The sequence below is a fragment of the Simochromis diagramma genome, unplaced genomic scaffold, assembly GCF_900408965.1.
Source record: "Simochromis diagramma unplaced genomic scaffold, fSimDia1.1 OVJJ01000603.1, whole genome shotgun sequence".
NCBI classification, from domain to species: Eukaryota; Metazoa; Chordata; class Actinopteri; order Cichliformes; family Cichlidae; genus Simochromis; species Simochromis diagramma.
In genome coordinates, this window is record NW_024387414.1 from 5182119 (window position 1) to 5202861 (window position 20743).

The 20743-nt window shown below is 40.2% G+C and overlaps 1 protein-coding gene across 3 annotated transcripts in view; it reads right to left on the reverse strand.

The window, feature by feature from the left end:
- Positions 1-18774, reverse strand: part of adamts18 (ADAM metallopeptidase with thrombospondin type 1 motif, 18) — a 53756-nt gene extending 34982 nt beyond the window's left edge. Inside the window, exons 1-9 of one of the 3 annotated variants that reach the window (XM_040011629.1) lie at positions 18341-18774; positions 17972-18053; positions 17097-17410; positions 5971-6253; positions 3694-3905; positions 2803-2886; positions 2532-2691; positions 928-1033; positions 4-141 (exon numbers count right to left, since the gene is read on the reverse strand). In XM_040011629.1, the coding sequence (XP_039867563.1) occupies positions 4-141; positions 928-1033; positions 2532-2691; positions 2803-2886; positions 3694-3905; positions 5971-6253; positions 17097-17410; positions 17972-18053; positions 18341-18442 (1481 nt within the window). In that variant the 5' untranslated portion in view covers positions 18443-18774. Of the gene's footprint in view, positions 1-3; positions 142-927; positions 1034-2531; positions 2692-2802; positions 2887-3693; positions 3906-5966; positions 6254-17096; positions 17411-17971; positions 18054-18340 lie in introns of those variants that run through there. The other 2 variants (XM_040011627.1, XM_040011630.1) reach the window with 2 other exon arrangements.
- Between the last annotated feature and the right edge of the window lie 1969 nt (positions 18775-20743).

Here is a 20743-nt window from a genome sequence, read left to right on the forward strand (position 1 = left end):
TACCCAAGAAAGCGGCTAAGGTACTGCCGACTGCAGGTGGACCAGGAAAAGACTCCATTGTTACCAGCGAGAGTAGGGGACATAATGTTACCCTCAGTCTTACGGCAAGGGTTTCCTTCCCCATCATGGATCATACCAAAACTACAGAAAATGAAGATAAGAGACTTCAGTCGCAATGAGATATACGGTAAATACATGGACTTGCATGTATTGTAAGCTGTTTGTGAGTAAAGGGGAAGTTTATTATAATGATAATTCACTTTTTGATACTGAGACAAATTATAAAATGTTACAGGATTTTAAAGAAAATGAACATGAATTCTTTAAATTGGCTTGATTTAACTCATTCTGATAGATTTCTATGTAAAGACCCTGCTGATGTCATTCAATTTGTTGTAACAGTTTGCTTCATACATTGCAACATTTTCTCCCTTCTTTGATTCATTACCATGTCATATGTTTGACACTTATGCCGTTTTCAAATTGTCAGTGATTAATAGCTTTAGGATACTTATGTGTATGTATATTTGACATATTATTACCCAGGTGAATACACTTAATTCATAGTTTGTTTTAAGAACATATGAGGCACACAGAAGAGTTTTACCGCAACATGACATCTACACATATCAAAAATAAACTGCCTCCAGTCCCACCGGTAACGTATAAATATAAACACAGAGCTGCACTGCCTTGGGTAGTTTCCATTATTCTCCCATAAAATGTCATGGAGTGGATGAAGTAGGGGTCTAACGTAATGCTCTTATTTCAGAGTGTGTTTGTTTAAATCAGACCACATCTGTCACTTCAACACAAACTACATCCACAGACAGCATAAAGGCAATTAGGCTGCCCCTTCCAAAATGACATTACATTCTGAGACAGTCTCATCTGTTTTAAGTCTGCTGCTCTTTCTTCTAAACATACTTATGTCCAGACTCATGTGCAATGGTGAAAGCCAAGCCAAGTCCTGTATCCTCATTGATCGTACAACTCCTGTACTTACTGCACATGCCACTGATGGGGGCAAAACCTGCAACAAGGAGAGAAAAGTTATTTGAAAATCTGGGCTACTTGAAAATTCAAAAACAAGCAAGATAAAACCCCAAATCTGTATCATATTCTTGTTCTCTTACACTGAGCGCACAATCTGTTCTGACAGTTTGTAAAGACAACAAATATGTGCCACACATGTATCTTCACACACGTGCTTGCCTGGAAGGGGAATCTCACAGAACTGCCAAGTGCAATCTCAGATGTCCTGCCCAGTTTAGTTTAAATGAGTTCTTAGACTTTGTTAGCAATCAGCACAGAGGACTACTGTTAACTGTGTAGCAGATAGCACCAGCACAGTGACTAACTACCCAGATGTGAGATTTTTCTGTAACTGATAAGCTGATGAGGAATCTTTACTTGGGGTTTCTAATTTTCAGGAAGCAATTTCTTCCAATGGGCCCAAAAATATAATAACCAACGTCAATATTTAGTTGTCAAACATAGCTTGTTAGTCTCAGTTTAGAGAACATTGGTTGGATACATGCAAATTATTACAACTGTGAGCAGCTGCCTTTAAAATGGTTGCTTCAAAAATGGGGACCATCTTTGTGACCATTCACAGACAACTGAAATCTTTAAAGTGAACTTGGTGTCTCAAGACAGCAATAAAACAGTTTGATAATATGGAAATTAAATGAGATAACTCAGTGAAAATTGCAAATCTGTAACGTACACAGAATTTCCCATTAAACAGAAATTCCCTTTGGTATTGTGCCAGGAAGGGAATCAAGCTACCTGCTATGTTGACCCCTTATAATAAAGGAGAGTCCAGCGAGAACCTTGAAGATTTGGAACATAAATTTAGGACAAGTATTGAGGTTGAAGGTGAGTATGCTCAACCTCTGGGTGACCAGTTGGTGGTCATAACTATTTGTAACTAATTGTAAGGAAGTTGCTGTCCTATTGTTAGTCCAGGATGACTGAGCCATTAGAATAAAAGAGACAGATTTTAAACATTAACATTAATGGTTCAGCTTTGTTTTTCCATTTAGTTAAAATATTTTTGGTTAGACCCTACCTTTTTTTGTTACAGACAGCTTTGGCAGGATATTTTTAATGAGCTGTTTTTGCCTGAAGTGACAGCTCAAGTTGGTGCTTATACTTCAATCTGTTGACTTTCTTGCATATCAACCCCCCTCTCCTTCTGCATGTGTCTGCATTCATACTGTCACTAGTTTTTTATGGCACGGCTTAATACTCTAGTAAAATATAGGGTTTGCTCATAGTGACAAATGACTGCCAGTCTATCTCTTGACAACTATTTTCGCTTCACCTGTCAGCCCTGTTATAATGTTTGCACCCACAGCATCACATCTAGGCTGTCGTTAACCAAAATGTGACAACATTTAGCAATGCAAGGGGTTCTTAGTTGTCAGTGGTCCAGACAAAGTCACACTGTTGCTTTTCACATGCGTCTTTAAAAAAAGAAAAAAAAAGATCTTTGGCTTGTTAAAGTGAGCTAAGCCCTATCTCACCCAGAGTGTCACAGGGCTCGTTCTTCCAGGAACAAATGTCCAGTCCAGTGAGGAGAACAGCATGATCGTGCCGTTTACCACCTTTCCCCACAAGGCCTGACTGCCATTGACAGAAACTGTTGAGGGACTGGTCAGCGTGATGATTTATGGTCAAGCCCAACTGGAATTGTAGAGAGAACAATTGAGATTTAGAACACAGCCATGGGTATTTTAATCAGTGTCAAGTTAAAAGCAGCACAGTCAGGCAAGGAGTTAGTGTAAATCTACTTACAGGGTCCTGCTCCAGCAGCAACAAGCTAACCACCACAATGTTGATATCATTCCCAATGGTGCCATCTTTGAAAAGGCTGGAAACCTGTAGATTAGTTGAAAATACTTATTGGTAACATTTTTGCAGAAAATATAGAGATAAAAAGATTATGTATGTGTGCAACAAAGTCTCTAAAGGCAGACCTGAACCACTGATAGTGTCATTACATAGGCATGCGTTGAAACCATTCTTCTTTGGGGAGAAATATAAAATGATTGAGTGAGGATTTGTGTGCACTGAGAGTTGTAGTCAGACGTTCACATTCAGTCACCATTGGTATGAGTGTCATGGTAATTTGTGACGGCATTCCAGAAGCTTAATCTTAACTTTCATTATCCAATCTAAAACCATTTCTGATGTGTGTTTGGGATCATTCTTCTGTTGAAACACCCAACTGTCTCCAAGTTTCAACCGTCCAAGTGATGATCTGATGATCTGAAGTGAATTTAAAGAATTTGGAAGTAGTCCTCCTTCATTTATTTTGACATATCCTAGTTCACACTTAAAATTAACTTGTTTATTTTTTAAACAGAGGAAAGTGGCAAAAAGTTGCATTCAAAGTTGCAATCAAACAAATATCACAAACATAAAGGGTTAGCAACGTTTTTGCACTTTTCTCTGGAGAAACGTTGCAAATTTGAATGCTTATAAAGTTAGCTTAGCACTTGTGTCTTGCCTCGCAGGAAATACTGATCTGTTGAGATCCTGCTATGTTAGGTAACTGAACAAGAGCTTTGAGAAACACAAAATTTCGACAGATTTCCTATGTGTAATTGAACGATTGCTACCTCATATGTTCTGTCACACCTTGTCTTTCCAACACTTCCACTCCCTTGTCTTTTTCAGCCCTACCATATTCATAACGGTGAGGACGTAGGTGGTGACATTCTCCCTGCCATGTTTCTCCAGCATCTTCCTGTCTGCCACAACCAGGGTCTCCACATTCAGACCTCCCACCCTGTTGGAAATGGGTGATCTTTTTTCCCTCCCTGGACCTTCCACCTCAGGTACCGCAAACTCATCAGGCATGATAAAGCGGTCCTCAGCAGGAGGCTTGGGTGCGTCTAGGAGGGCAAAAAGGGAGAGGCAAAAAGGAAGGGAGGAGAGACACAGAAAGAGGGAGACAGCATGAAGGAGACAGACAATGATACTCAGAGATAGAAAACTTGGCAGTGAGGGTCAAATGAATCAACTCTTTGTCCTGGCTCGTGCCAGGTGTTAAAAGTGCGTGCTCTGGTGTTGAAAGGACAGGAAATTCACTCCCCACGCTGCTTCCTATCATCACTAAAAAAAACAATTGTTAAAAAGCCTAAGGGTTCAGTAGCTTCAGGCTAGTGTTGCACTTTTAGCTGGACACAACAACTTGAAATGCATGCTGATAAACATATAATGCACTGAAATGGAGTGTTCTCAAATATTTAATACAGACATAAAACATCATAATATATGTACAGTAAGATCAAAAAGTCTGAATACACCAGTGAATGCAGCATAACAATTTGAATGAAAAGCTGAATCCCTGGAAAACTGAATTACAGATGTGGTATGATTTCATCTTACTTTTAGGATAACATGCACACAGGCTTTTTTTAGGCTTTGGGGTCTGAACAAAGTCATTATTCTGCTCCATTATGGAGCAGAATAATGATGGGTGTACAGCAACTTTGTCACAATATACTGCCAATATACTGCCAGACTGTGTTTCATGGTGGTGTCGATACTGTAGTATCATTTCTTCTCTATTTTTATCCTCACATACACTGCCACAAATCTCAGACTTTATTAGAAAATTAAATCTTCTATAATCATTCATTGTGAAAGCTGCAAAGTTCTAGCCCACTTCAAGTCTTTGGCCTTATTTCCCATCCTGACATGCACTTTAGAGACCCTTTTAATCATTTGAGACTACGACTACACAGCTTTTCTTAGAACAATACTTCTGCTGACTGCAGTCTTGCTTTCTTTATTTAGCGAATTCTGCAACTATTATTAGATTTAGCTTTTCTATCTCCCAGTGAACAATGTTTGATGTATTAATGTAGTCACATTTGGTCTGCCTGATTGTGTTTTAGATACAACTGATCCAGTTTCCACGCAGCATTTTAGAGTGTAATGTGCTTCCCCCTCAGAAACCTTCAGTCTAGACACAATTTGACACTGGAAAAGAACCCCCTTGCTTGGAATAATTTGACTTGTGACAATTTCACATGGATCTGGTGCCGTGTTGTCCAGTCTCACAATGTTACTTAAAAAGCATTCTGTATAGCAGGTGAATGACGGCTGCAGGTTGATTTACTTACAAGCCTTTGCTGAGCAGATCAAATTCACCTTAGTAAATGCTGCTTCAGCGGAAAGATACAACTTCAGGAATTCTGATCTTTTCTTTTTGATTACTGACTTTAAAATAGAGCAGAATCAGAAATATCAGAATCAGACTTTCTGAACCCACAGCACATACACATACGTTAAAACCTGTTATTATAAAGTGTTATAAACCTCTATGGTGATGGTTTTTGTTTCAAAATGAGGTACTATATTAGATTATTAGTTAGCATTCCATGTTGGTTTCACTTGTTTTATCAGAGCCTTCTTATCTGCCAGAGTAAACTCTGAACAGAATCAAACATAATGTTTAATTAAAGATGATAGTAATAAAACATTATCAGTTAGTTGAGCCAATGAGTTAGTGTGTAGTAACATGAAAGCTCAGAATAAATAACAGGAGATTAAGACACAGGTTCTTTACATGACAGTTCACATCTTGTATTTAACTGTTTAGTTTCAAAACTGGACAGTATGTGGCTGGCAGAAAGAATGGATATTTCCTTCACCTTGAACTGTACATTTTAAATACAACAGCAGTAATGTTTAAGAAGTTAAGACTGTAAAAGTGTCCTATTTAACATGCAGCACATAAATATTCTGTACATATGGAAGCCACGCAGTTTAATGGTAAGATGAAACTTGTGTTATGAAAACGTTGAATAGCTGAATAGATGTAAAGGATAGAAATGCTTGTCTACCAGATGTTACACACCATATCTCTCTATCTCTATCTCTAGATAGAGAGATAGATAGATATAGATATACATATAATAAAGGAAAGGAATTAAAGGTTCCCTTACATACATTGCTTGCGGCGTCCACAGAAGTGTTGCCTCTGCAGCTTTCCATGCTGGTTGTCATGATGCTGCTGCTGTTGATGATAATCATGAAGGTAAGGGTTGCCAGGTCTAGAAGAACTGACGTCAGAGGGGCTTCTGGATCTTCTGTGGACAATGTGCTCTGCTGAGCGCTTGTACAGTACATGCGGGTGATGACCATTGGGGGCACTGTAGTTGTGTTGTCTGGCCAGATGTTGGGGTAGAGGGACGATCAAATACTCCTCCTGAGACACACGGATCAACCCTGACTGCAAAACACACAAAAAAGTCGATCACAATAAGTAGAAAGGGTTACAAGAAAATTCTTCTAGATAAACTATATAATAAGAGTTAAGACAAAACATATTTGACAGATTTGAACTGTATTTTACAAAGTGTACACACAAATCACCTCTACAATGGTATTTGAGTCCACACTGCCAAGCTTTGTCAAAGCCTCAGTGTAGCTAAAGCAGCTGTTTCCAGAAATCCTTTCTACTGTATCACACATATCACCTCAAGATCCACCCACCACAACCTCACTCATTCTTCGAACCCAAACTCTATCCTAACATTAGGCAGATGTGCACTCTAAGAGTTTACAGATGTTAAGGAGAGAAAAGGTCTTATTTAATTGGAAGACAGAACACCGTGAAATTACTGGTGGGGGGATTTTTAAGAACTGGGATTTGTTTTTAATTGATTTCAACAAAATCTAAACTGTGTGCGCAACTAAAATGAGATCACTCATGGTTAGAGCCTTACTTCAAAATATAATTTACTGAAAACAGACTACATTGCAGCACTTCTTGCTGACATTGTCATATCACTGCCAGCATTTGATTTCTTCCTGGGTTTGTTTTTGATATATTATTTGTCCAGTGTACTGTGTGTTTTCTCAAAAGTTTATTGTTCATCCAATTCAAGTCTAACAGGAAATATTTTTGGAACTGATTAAGATAATGGAAGTCAAGTAAGAAAGAGAATAAATCCAAGAAAAAAAGAGATCTTTTAGTGCTGGAAATGTTTATCATCTTGGCTTTTAAATGGTAAGTAAAGTGCCTTTTTCTTTACTCTCCTGACACATACTTCTCACATTTTACTTGCGACATGGCGAACTAATGATTTATTTATGTCACCTCTACTTGAAAAGAATATAAAAACACAGGCATGCTTTGAATGGCTGGAGAAAAACTAAAAATGTTAGGATGCTTGACAGGCTTTGTTTGCAGGGTTCCTCCCGAAACACATTATGAACCCAATCCAATTGTCCTGCCTGCCATAATAATGTCAACGCAGTGTTTTGGCGTGCAGTTTTAATCGAGTAGTCTTAACCGGCCTCAGAACGAGAGATAAAGCTACTGAACCTTAAACATTCCGTCTGACCACGGTATTCTACCTAATTCACTCTGCAACTCTACAAATGTACACAGAATAGCTGTGCAATCAATCAGGCGCACACTCACTGCAATACACTCGCTGACCCAGTGACCTATGGCCTTTTTGTGTGTCATCTAACTCACCATGTGTGTGTGTGTGTGTGTGCGTGTGTTCGTGTGTGCGCGCGTGTGTGTGAGAGAGAGAGACAGAGAGAACTAGCGAGAGAGAGAGTGACAGTGCCCTGCTCCTGTTGAACTGACCCCATTCCGCCCAGACTAGCAGGTGGCAAAATAAACAGAGGCTGGACAAAAGGGAAGCCATGGTGAGGCTCTTGTTGTGAAAACAGTGCCTGGATATGTGGCAGACTGCCATCATCAAGCCCATCTATTCATCCATCGAACCATCCATCTCTATAACCATCCAGCTCCCAGTTGATCACCCAACTGTCCATAAATCTTCTACGTCTTCCATCAATCTTGGTGCGACGTGAAGTTTTACAGGAAGCTAACTGTCAAATTTTATTATCTTGACTATATGTAATGTCCACATGGTCCAGTGGCTGGGAGTTTTGTTCTGCAATCTCAATAGTTTGAAGCCCAGCATATCAATACATGCCAAAACAAACCTTATGCTAGCTACTCCACGACTACTTGCTCCAGCTGTGCTGCACTGCGAACACAATGTGGAAAGAAAATTTCCCTCTGGGTCATGAATAAAATATATCAACTCAAAGAAATGAATTAAGAGAGAGAAAATGCCCTTGGCAAAAATTGACTGTGGCTTCCTAAAATAGTTTGGAATTCAAAACAGAGCTCGAGAAGGTCAAAGGAGGTGTCTCCAATCAGCACACACCGCTGTCGCCTCTCGTTTACCCATCTTTTCATCTGCCTGGCATTCAGCACATACCTGGCCTGCAAAAACATACACCTAATCAAATATTCCTCTTTAAAGATGAAACACTTATTTATTTATTATTTATCTTTTTTCCTCCTTCAATTAAATGATAACAGTTTAATCATGAGTAAAACATAATTTCACATTTTTCCCCACTGAAGCATTCAGAATGCCATGATGTTACAGATGAAAGGTCTCTTTATAATAATGTAAAGCCCTTACCTTACAATGCAAAGCAATGTAAACCAATTCATGATATAAAGTCACCATGAGATGACAAGTAACTTTGTAACCATATGAACCCTACATTAAAATTAAAGAAACACAAAGATCTGAACTTGATTAGTGCAAAACTCACATCCCTGCTTGTGCTCTGTTTCTCTCTCTCTATAGCTGCGTCACCAAATCTGCCAGCTCTCCACTTTCTTTTCCAGCAGATAGCAGATGGAAGAGTCTGTGATGATAATGACAGGAAACGAATTCCATCTGCAACAATGGTTAAAATATGGTTCTGTGTCTGCTTGTGTTTTTATCTCAATGTATAGATTGAACTTTCTTTTGTCAGCATGTTTTGTGTTTTAGTGAATACCAAAGTATGACGTTATAGTGGACTCTTAATGTTGGACACAGCTGCCAACACCGCATACACAAAGGAGTATGTTGCAAGGCGTGAGCACTAAGTAAGCAGAGCATAAATAGGCTTTTCAAGCGCAATGACAAGGTGAGAGGTCAGAGAAGATTACTGCGTGTTTACACACTGAAGCTGAGTGTGCTTTAATATGGTGGGATCATGCTCAAAGCTCATTTGCTCACACTCAAATTCCCATTTTCCTCTGCTCAACCTGCTTTTTTGCTAGCTCTCAGGTTTTTATTGAAAAGGAATGTTCGATGGTGCTTTGGACAAGTAAGGACTTTGTTTTGCTAAATTACGGATGTTTGGCTAAGTTCGTAATACTGGGGAGAGTCTACCTCCCCTGACACCCCACAAACCTCTATTGGTGTAATAATGGATATATTAAAAAGCTGGATATAACACTGAAAGTCTGCTTTGTTGCCAAAATTTTCCCAGTTGTCTTTTGCTGCCCAAAACTCTTCTGCAGCTGAAAAAGAATTTTCCCATAGACCACAATAAGAAAAGACACCTCCGACTGTAACACAGGCCATTTTTTCTCCCTTTCTATTATGAATTTTTGATCCGCGGTGGTTTCATATTTGTAAAGCTTTGCCAACGCCTACAAAATTTTTGCTTGGTGTTCCTGACATCATCACAAAATGCAAACTTTATGAGATTAGTTGGAATCTACAAGCAGGCCAGTGTATGAGCAGTGGGCAGAATAACACTGAAGCAAAGTCTTTTTTTGGTCCATTTTCCAGGCTACCAATTTTCACTCAAATGAGCATTTCTCATCTTTTAATCCGTAAACAATTCTAGGTATATGCATCAAGCATGTTTTATTTACTTTTTCATGTAGTTGTAAGAGTGACTATTTCAAGAATGTAACCTTTGCAGCTGTCATAAGGCCAAGTTAGACTAATCAGATTAGATAAAGATAAGCTTCCTGCCTTGTATGTAACATCAATCGATTAGTGTCAGATTTGAACCCTTCTGGATGTGTGAAAATGCCAACAGCTTAGTTATCTAGGATTACACATACAGTCATAAAATCAGAGCGTAATGCTTTCAAATCTTACTCGCCACCCAAAGCACTTGTGCTGTAGTGTCTTATTCAGTAAAGTGATAAAGCATGAAAAACATGCTATGAAAAACTAAATCTAACCTATGATTGATCTTGCATTATGTGACCCAGTTCTTCTAGTTCTTCAGGCACAATAAAGACTAAAAGTTGCACTACCTCAGCATTTGTTGACTTGACCACTCTGACATCTTTATTGTGTTGAGGGAAACATAACATTACTCAAAATGCCAGTACCATTTGAGAAAAGCACACTACTCTTGTACTCATCTATAGATTTACAGATGAAATGATAGATAAGCTGATTCTTTTTCAGGCACAATCTTCAAAGACCACAGAAAGGCCACCTGTAAAGTTGATAGAGAAGACCTCTACTTATCTCTCTACATTAACACTTGTAAGACCTTACTAGATTAAAGGGATGAACACTCTCTGCTAAACACCACTTTAGTTTTCACCCCACATTCACACATTTCTCATTACGTCACAGTCAGATTACAGGTTCAACAAAGTCACCTTCAGTCAGCAAAGTCGCTATTTCGTACATGAGAAAAACGTCTTCATTTCCTTGGATAAAGTCAGCACGAGCACAAGCTCTGTTTCTTTAGCAGCACAACTGTCATGGTAGACGGCAACTTTAGCTTGTCTCTGTATAAACTGCAGCCTCTTTTAAAGTTCCCTACCATGATATTATAAGGCAAATGAGTAAGTGCTTACATGCTGTTTAAGACTTGGGACGAGCGGTGAGAAGCCCCAAGCCGGTGATTACTGAGCTCTAAAGCACATCTGCACTCCAGCTCAGCAAAGAATCACGTGAACACAGTGTGTGTGGCGAAGAGGGGGAAAAAAAAAATCACACAGGAGCAAAGGAGAGCCCTCAGGCATCTAACTAATTCAATAGAATCACAATCTGAGTAATTATAGTCTGCTTATGTGAATTATGTGTGTTTAAAATGGGGTAAGAAATGGGTAAAGAAGACATGTTAATTTCGGAACTGGGATCAAAAGAAGAAAAGAGCCAAGCAGCAATGACAGGGCGGAACATTGGTTGAATTTCTCTATGTTTACTTTCAAATGACTGTATTTCCCAGCACAGTGGAGTTTTCTTATTTAAAAAAATTACTATCACTGAATTGGACCTGGACTATTTACAAACACTCTTATTAGTGATAGCATATATGGATAACTCTCTTCATGTACAGCTCATTAGAATCACAATGTGTCAATAGCCTGAGGTCACGCAGCCCTTGTTTACCCACACTAATTGCCTTTGAACAACCTACTGACACCCTCTGAGCATGTCTATGGAACAGAGAAGAGGTGGGCACACACAGAGTGAGAAACTGATGGTGTCGGTTGAGTCTTTTGTCGGTTGGAGCCCTTGGGCATGGGCTCGCTCAATTATCCCATGTAGACACAGCAGGGAACAGGAGGGCTACTCCCACACCAGTCCATAAAAATGGAAATGTCCTCTTTCAACGTGCCATTACTCTCTATAAGTGGGTTACAGTGCAGCTTTAGCACTTTTACTAACTAATATAGCACTACTGTGTTGCAAATGAGGCAGGAGTGTAATTCAAATCGATTCAAAAGACTCTGTATAAGTCCCAACAGCAACAGCATTTACAAATCACTTTTAGCATAGCGCAAGTTTGAACTGCATGCAGTTGTACGACCAGACAGGCATGCAAAAGATTACAACATGCTGACATCCAAAGTCACAGGTATTACAAATATCACACCTATACCATAGCTCTCTCCATTAAAGGTGTATGTCATGAGTCTTAATGAAGTTTTGAGGAACATAAATGCAAACGTGAGTCATGTTACTTTAACTGATTTATCTGTGATGATATCTGAAAAGGGTTTTATTTACTGCTCATTACTCTATTAACGAGGCAGTTCTAAGCTTTCTGCAGGTCTGGACTGTTTTACAGCAGCACCAGTCAATGTGCTGCAGTGGTGACAACAGTAGGTCAGATTTGATGTATGGCCTCTGTTTGTAGAAGTTGCAGCATCCACTTGAGCACTTCAACAGTGGCCATTAGTCTTGTGTGAGAAAGACCTTGCACAGCATAGAAAGGACGTACAAGCACACACACACCATCCCACACCCATGCTGAGAGCCTGACCCCCCTCTCCTGCTGGCATCTAACAGCGGGCACTACATCACTGTCAGCATCCAGACCACCAGGGAAAAAGCTCCGGGCCACTCTACTCGTGTAGCGCCAAGATCTGAGCTCCTCTGTGGCCCGGCCCAGTCGCTGAATTATGGCCAAGCCAGGGAAGTATGTTGTAGTGGGAAGATGTTCCAATTTGCTGGGCTTTACAGATAATGGACAGGTACAAATAGCCCAAAAGTTGTCCGGAAATCGGTCATTCAAGTGTCACTTTAACTCTCCAAAAGCCTAAGGGATTGGCAGCACACATCATATATTGTCTACATTCCAACCCTGTGGATGAGTAATCATATGCTGCCTCAGCCCCATTAGGAGTCTAACAGGATTACAATATGTTGAATATTCAGTGCAAGCAAGCACTTCAATGTCCTGTTTGGCTAAATAGTGTCATTTTCAGGTTTATTTTCCCACACAACATCTTTGGGTAGGACTAACTTTTAAATCATCAATATTCAATAAAAAAAACAAAACAACCAACTCTTGACTGGAATTTGATGTTAGCAAAACTTTAGCAAGAGACGATGTCACATTTTCACAAAAAGAAATGAAGCTCAACCTCTCATATATTCACAGTGTGAAGTGTTCAACAACAACAAAGTACATCCAGCATCAATAACAACGCCTGGGAAAAGAGCAAGCATCTTCTTCACGCCACAGGGAGTCCCACGCCTGGTGGAGTTGAACAGAGGGTGTAAGTTCAGCTCTCCTCTTACAACAGTCACCGGTGCTTGCCACAAGCCTCAGAGCTGTGTCAACGATGGCTATCAAACACTGAGTTTGACCTTCCTGAAAGGATGAAAGCGAATGGAGGAAAGACAGAGGAGGTGTGTATTGACACTTTGTTTAATGTTTTTACTCTCACACTTGATTGTTCAAACACATCTTTAAGCTATAAACCTGGGGGGGTTGCTGGATCATTACGACCCTAATAAAGATCCAAGAGGTCTCATTCATGAGGTTAACAGACATGTTATGAGGAAATTACAGCTCAGTAGTGTGTGGACAGTGCATTGACAGCTGTGGGCAGCTCTGGACTGCCTCTCCACCTACAAAGTATCAGCTGTCAAAAGGGGTCAGTGTCAAAAATATGTAGTACTACTTGTCTGTGGTCTACTTATGGTTGCGCTGTTGTTTGTCCATCAGCCAGCCGCAAAGAAGAGCAAAGTTATAACTTACAAAGTGTTTGCAGGACTGCTTGGGAACATGTTTGTATTGGGTGAAAACCTTTGTCCATAGGGTCCATAGGCAAATACCTCCACAAATGGATACAACCACAGTAGCATAAATTGACTGACCAAGAATGTTCTTCAAGTCAGTGTGCAATGTGGTTTCACCCAAGTACTTGACCATTCAGAAATTCAACAGTGCATCGGTTATAGAGACAAAATGTCTTGGTTCCATGACAAAAATCCAAAGGTGCTTTTCCCATGAGACTTCAGGTTATTGCAGAAAATATACTCTGTGGGAAATGAAGGTGTATGATATTTTCACGACTACCTACTTGTTAGCAAAAGGCTTCCCTGGGACACATATTAGCTTAGCCTGGGACACAGGCCTCATTTAAAGTATATCACTTTAAATAGTGGGGTACATGTCTGATCGTCTTTATTTTAAAAACTGACAAAAAATGGACAGATGTAGCTCCACTTAAATGGTCCTATAATGGCCATCTACACTTTACCTCTTCTGCTTTAACTATCAAGTAGTACCTTGGGTGCCATGTTTGCTGCATCAACTTATGAACTATAGAAATCCTAGAGAAGAAAAAATGGATTAGTTTATCTGGACCTAAGCCAATGAAGACCAGAGAGCTCAGGCTGACTCTGACCTGGCCTGTCGGGTCTTGGGAAAGGTTGTAGTAAAGGTCATGGTCAGCTATACCACTATCTGATATAACCAGCCCAATGGGGGGTGTATTTGACGCTCAAACATTTAAGTTCTGAACACTGCCAAGTCACAAACAATGCTATTTAGAGCAGTCACACTGCTCAAGTCAAAAATGTTTACAAATGTACCACAATATACTTCACAAGGTACTGCAAATTTACTACAAGGCAATGCATCTTAAACCACTTCAAACCACTTTAACTGTGGTTTAAGATGCATCATGTGTTAATGTTGTATTTCTAAGGGTTGGCAGAGAATAGTACAGGCCGGACAGAATTCAAATCTGCTGTGCTTACCCAGTAAGGAGTTTCCTATCCTGGGAAGGTGCTAGAAAGACAAAGGGGAGCTATAAATCATTTGTTTTCTGGACTCACACAGGTGGTGAGCAGCTCTGAACTTGAACATTGTAAAGACCTGTTAAGAGTTCAGGTTAAGTCCCACCAACCCCCACATACACCAATGAATAGAAAATTTAGGTCAAGCGGCACAGTGACCTCAGATGAGAAACCTTCAAAAGAAGAAAGAGAGAAGACCCCTCCCCAACCCCCAACACCATCCACTTCTCTTACAAATCAGAGAGCATTACATCTAAAGAGGCATCCTTTCATCTCTCATGCAAAAGTGAGGCAGACAACTTTGGTTCATTCAAGAACAGAAGGTGGTTTTACAGGTCATGGAGAAAGTGATTAAACCCAACAAATAACACCATGTTCAATTAATAAGGATTTACAGTAGAAAATCCCACTATGCAAGTGATTCATCCAGCTATCCCACTCTGCTCTTAATACCACCCTGGTCTTCATTTTAACAGTTGAATCCCACTCCCATCTGTTTAAAAAAGAAAATGTCCCAGCCCTGATTTGGCCCGGGGTCTGGTGCTGAAACCTCTGCTTTTATTAAAACGCAAGGTCCACAGCTCTGTTTCAGACACTGTCTTTTCCCTTTTCTTCCATTTCCTTGTTTCTGTTGAAAGGAGACAATGAAACAAAGAACGAGAAAACGTTTTTCTTCCTATCTCCACCTCACTTCTTCTCACCTCATTTCTTCTCCAAAGCCCTTTGACATAAACAGAGCCCATCTCTCCAACTCTCTATAAAGAGACTATCCAGCCTCCCTGGGAGCTTGAACCACAGACAATAAATTCACATTACTCTTGCACAACACTTTCTCTCGTGTGCTGCCTCCCAACCTGGCCCAGCTCACTTTTCATTCATTACTTTACCCTCTTTTCCATTTTCTCTCTTGTATCCTTGTCTTCCTCTTTTTTTCTTACTTCCTTCAACCAATGTCTTTAATCCCACCTTAATCTTTTACTCAAGCCCATCAGTGCAGTGAGCACACTTGAATGACTCTTTCCTCATTTATACCTAATCCAAATTTTCTAAGCAGAGGGCTAGATGAAAAGAAGGGGTTAAATGTCTTTATTGTCCTAAAGCTCGTAGCAATTTAACACAGACAGACTGATTTTTACAAAGAGACAGAGTAAATGGTTGGTACCAGAGTATCCTTTCAGTGTACTTGTCATTGTGTCTTACTTAATTCTTTTATTTTGGAGAAAACTCTGTTTATCCGCTAGAAATATAACGATAACAAAACCTCCATCAGTGGGCCAGTGGTCGGACTTGGAAGAGGAAAACAAAAACTTGCAAATGTTCAGGAAGAGTAAAAAATAGATCAAAGTGTTTGTACCAACTCATTCAAATGCAATCACAACCCAATCACACTGTGTCCTCGCAGCTCTTTTAAGCGAACGGGTCAGTGGTGTTTTATTGTTAGTGGGAGCTAGCCTAATGAAAGGGACAATGCAAAGATTAGCAGTGCCAGCCAGGTGGCTCAAACTTCACCCTGGCTTTAATTGCTGTGAACAAGAGGAGATGTAGAGGGAGGGCAAACAGAGGACAAAAGAGGAGGGCAAGCGCAGGAGGAGTAGGTAAGACGAGGTATGGAGCTTAGATGATAAATGTAAGTATGGCATTTATGGGGGTATAATATGTCCATCTGGTCCATGCTGGTATGGCATGTGTCAAACACTGAATGTGATCTTTTAAACATCTAATAAACCAAAGAAAATAGTGAAGCTTATAGATGACCAAAAGGCACAAAAGACACACACTGCATGCCACTAGTGGATGTATGCATATGCACATAGACAGATTTCATTGTTTTGACTTGGTGGTAATTAATGCTTTATGAAAAGATTTACATTGTTGCATCCAGCTGTGTTTGTGGAGTCCCTCCCTTGAGTTTATTACAGAGCTGTGGCATCACACAGCAGCAGGATCCATATGAGCATCTCCAAAGCAAATTTTTCCAGAGTGCTAAAGTAACTAGGCTATCTGAGCTATCCCTGTCCTGAATCTTCTTTAGTAAAACTCACAAGGACCGTGTTGATATTATCTTGTAATCTTTAATGCCTTTTCCTAAATGTTGACCTATACCATTACTTACAAGGTACACCACTGGGCGAGTGGTTGAAGAAAACTGCCCTGAGCAATGGCCAAAATTACACTGTAACACAGTGGTCAAGGAAAAAGTGATGACATCCCTGACTAAATTATGGCCTTTTCACTGTACTGTCCTGTAGAAGTGTAACTTTTCTCTCCTCTTCTGCTCTTTTCCTTTTATTCTTTCTCTTATGTCCTCTCCTCCCTGTGTTCAAAGCAGTTCCAGACAAAGCACCAGAAACTGATGCTTACACTCATGGGTAATGATGTCATGTTACAGTTCACCCATGATATGACCAAAGTCTGACAATGGTGCATCAAAACAGCTGGAATGCTAGAGGACACGAAGCATTCAAGGACAAATAAAGGCATGGAACTTGAGGTAGGGGTGGAGTGCAAAATCTGCTGTGTGACAGCCTTTTAGCTCCACAAACTTATCAGAAACTGAAAAAAAAAATTCCCATTAGGGTTGTGAAATCGTCTAAATTGACTTAGAAGTGTTTTGTCAGCCTTTCTTGAACTAAGTAGAAGCATGTAATCAGTTTAAGAATAAAACCATATAATTGAGGTAAAACATAAAATGACTCAGTTTTTCATGTAACAAAAGCTCAGCCAGAGGTTACTGACACTTACCAGTCCAGAACATGTCGATATGGCTGCAGAGGAGGCCGACTGGTTACGGATAAATCCCTGATAAAGGCAGTTGTGAACCTTTGCATCATCCATTACTGTGGTGATGCCATTTGAGCTGATCATCTGCACAGTGAACCCAGGGCCAACCACAGAAGATGGATGCAGGTGAAGGTGCATGTCATGCCCAAAGGCAGAGAGGCGATAGTGCAGAGAAGGAGGCATGGACCTTTTGCTGCGATGGCTTCGCCTGGTCACATCATGGGTCAGGTACGCTCCCTGAGAGTCCACTTCCACAGGGGTTACAAATACATAGTCTGATGATAAGGGATAGAAAGACTACATCAAAAAATTCTGATGTCAAATACTTTAGCACAAAGACATCATGTTTTAACTACAATTTTCAGTATAATTTAGAATATGCATAATTTGACCAAGTGGGAGTGCTGTCTTCTTCCTTGCTTATATGTGCCAGTGGAGTCACCAAGGTGTCATTTTCATTCAAACATCTCTCTTTCATCATTGTTATTTTCAGTATCTAAACATTTCAATAGTATACCTCTGGAAAAAGTGTTGGGAGTAAACAAAAGTATGTAAATCACATTCTGGAAAGCAGAGGACAGAAAAGGGAGTCCTTGAATAAGTACTGCACTCACTGGTTCATGTAAACAAGCGTTTCTATCATTTCCATCCACATAAGCAGTAGTCATGTCACACTGTGTAACAAGTAATATTTTTCACTGTTTAACAAAGCTGTCTCTGGTCTAGTAACTGATTCAATGTTGGCATTTATCTCACTTTATTCACTTTCTCCCTATAAACATGGAATACAGCCAGCTGGAAGAAACATCCTCAGATGTGAAAAGACAAGCACTCACCATGATTTAATCCGTGGCTGTTGCTGGAAGAATAGCTGGCTGAAACGGTGTGGGAGGCCTGTGAGCAGTAAATGTGCAGCGTCTGAAAGAAAAAAAATCATAAATGGACAGGTAGCAACAGGTTACAAGCAGCAGAAAACTGGGAGCCAAAAGGGGGATATCGAGTTCCTCTACTGAAATATGAGTTGCACTTGAGATTAATTTGGGATCACTTTTCACCGCAATGAATGTGATTAGACAAGTTTGTCGCTGATTTAGTCCTGCTGATAAGAGACAACTGCTTGTTTGTTTTTTCTCCCAAACTACACGTGCATGTGCTGAATTTAAAAGTGCACACGTATATATTTTTCGTATGTAAGTGCAACATGCCTTGAAAATACTCCAGGACAAGAGGGTGGAGAGTAGCTTGACTGAGGTGCAGCCGACCAGCGGGATTGGTAAAGTCCATAACAGAAGAAAAAGGCAATCCATGGTGATGGCATGCAAGCTCACACCTCCTCCGTTACCTCCTAAATGAGCGCAAAAGTAGTAACCTGAGGTAGCGCATAGTGCAGTTGGCACGCATTGTTTAGTGGTTCTGTCCGCCTGCTTTGCTCGCTCAGGTGAAGTCGGAAAGTTGCAGAAGCCGGTGGTGCGCGCAGACGCGGTGCGCACACACGAGAGTGTGTATGTGTAAGCGTGTGAGCGTGTGTGGCGAGAAGCGGCGGCCAGCGGTGTCGGGGATCACCGGGAGGAGCGCTGACTGAGCATTCAGCTCGGCTCTGAGAGAGTGGGCCTGCGGGATGGAGCACAAGTCAGCGGCCGACAGCCAATCAGCGCGCGGCATCATTTACCACGCGTAGATAAAAGAAGAAAAAGAGATTCTCCTCTTGACAGCGGCTGGACTGCTGGTGCCTTCAGAGGCCGCCGGGAAATTTAAGCTTTAAAAGTTGTGTGAGCCGATATTTAATCAAAAGTTGGCAACATCAAAGATCTGAGCGGCATTTCGAAAGGCAGATTTTCTTTGTAAGTACGAACTTTAAACTTACAATAACGCAGATTTATTTTCAAATACACCAACAAAGATGAAGCCAGATCCCACTGACGTTTTTGTTTGACCATGGAGAAAAAAGAGAGACAGCGATAACTGAAGTAGTTTTACTTAAGAAAACATAAATTTAAAAGAAAATCACAATAAAGGGAGTGCAGAAAGAAAAGTGTGGAAGTTAGGAATTTACGGCAGAATCCAAGGCAATCAGAGAAAACCATAAATAAAATTGTCTTCACTGAATGGTAACTTGATACCGATGTGGTTCCACTTTAAAACAAGTGATCAAGATGTGTCACACCCACGGATTTGGTCACGGTCAATGTGCAGTGGCATTTTTTTTTTTTTTTTAATTGTCCCACAACTCTGCCTCAGTCTCAGAAAAAGTGGGAAATAGCTCCTTATTGTGGCTGTACATAAACAACTGGCAACAAATATGAAAGATTCTCTGAATGCAGCTAAAGGCTCAAGGTTTCATTATTCTGCTTTGACATGAGAACTGCCCGGGGTCCCTGAAGTCTGTCAGACCATATTAGGTTCCATTTCATCTGCAAATGTGAAACTGTCAGCAAAGTGTTTCATCTTGTGGTTGCAAATGACATTGTGCTTTCATCACATTATACTAACATTCCAACAAAAATAGTACTAAGCGTCAATAAAGCCTGTGCCAAAACAAGAATTGGCCGAGTTAAGACAAATGCACAAGATATAAAAGAAATACAGAGCTTAGATTAAGAAAAGCAAGCATTAAAGAGGTTTTAAGAGCAAACTGGCTGAAAAGCAGTTTGTGCCAAATTGCCACACAAATTAGCACAAATTGATTCAAAACCGTGGACTCGTGAACCAAAATAATTCTGGCAGTATTTGAGGAAAATCGCGCTTTACTGATTTCCCCCTATTTGCGGCAGTGTTAATGACTAACCAATTACAGTAAATAAGGCAAAGTGGTTGCTAACTCTTTTGACATTTAAAGAGGAGGTTGTCACTTGCCTGCATCAATTTGCAGCAATTAATACAATGCATTAGTTATTGTGAATAGATGACAAACACCTTGATATTTTGCTGCACCAACAGAAACATAACTGAAGTATATTGTCAGATCTCTGCACAGATATCAACATCAAAGAGCATATTAACACTTTGTACCACCTCTTTGTGTGGATTGAATTATGAATCGCATTGTCTTAATAAAAGTACTAAATAACTGTGTGGGCTATTTAATCTTATGTTGCAAGTATGTAGGAAGTAACTACCAAATCATCTTACACTTGCTTCACTTGCTTTCCTTCAATAATGGTGCGATCCAGGCTCTGAGGAGGCAAATCCAGCACTGATAGAGTTCCACTGTGTGTTTTTCCATCTGGTATGCTTTTATTGTTTTGGCAGTGTGTTTAGGGTCATTGTCGTGCTGATAAATAAAGCCATTCAGATGCTTTCCAAAAGGTATTGGATAGAGGATCAACTGAATGACTGTACCTTTCTGCATTTATAAGCAGAACCCCAAACCATGAGAGAACTTCCACTGTCCTTTACAGATGGCTCTAGACATTCGGTGTTGTACCTCGCTCTTGGCATTCTTCAAACATATTATTGGAAGTTTAAGCCAAAAAATTAAAATCATTCTTTGAGACCTGTTGTTACTGATTTTCAGTCAGATTCTTTTGTGTAATTTGATATATCTCAGCCTTTTCTCTCCCATCATAATAGTTTCTTTACCACCAGCCTTCCATTGAGACCATTTTTGA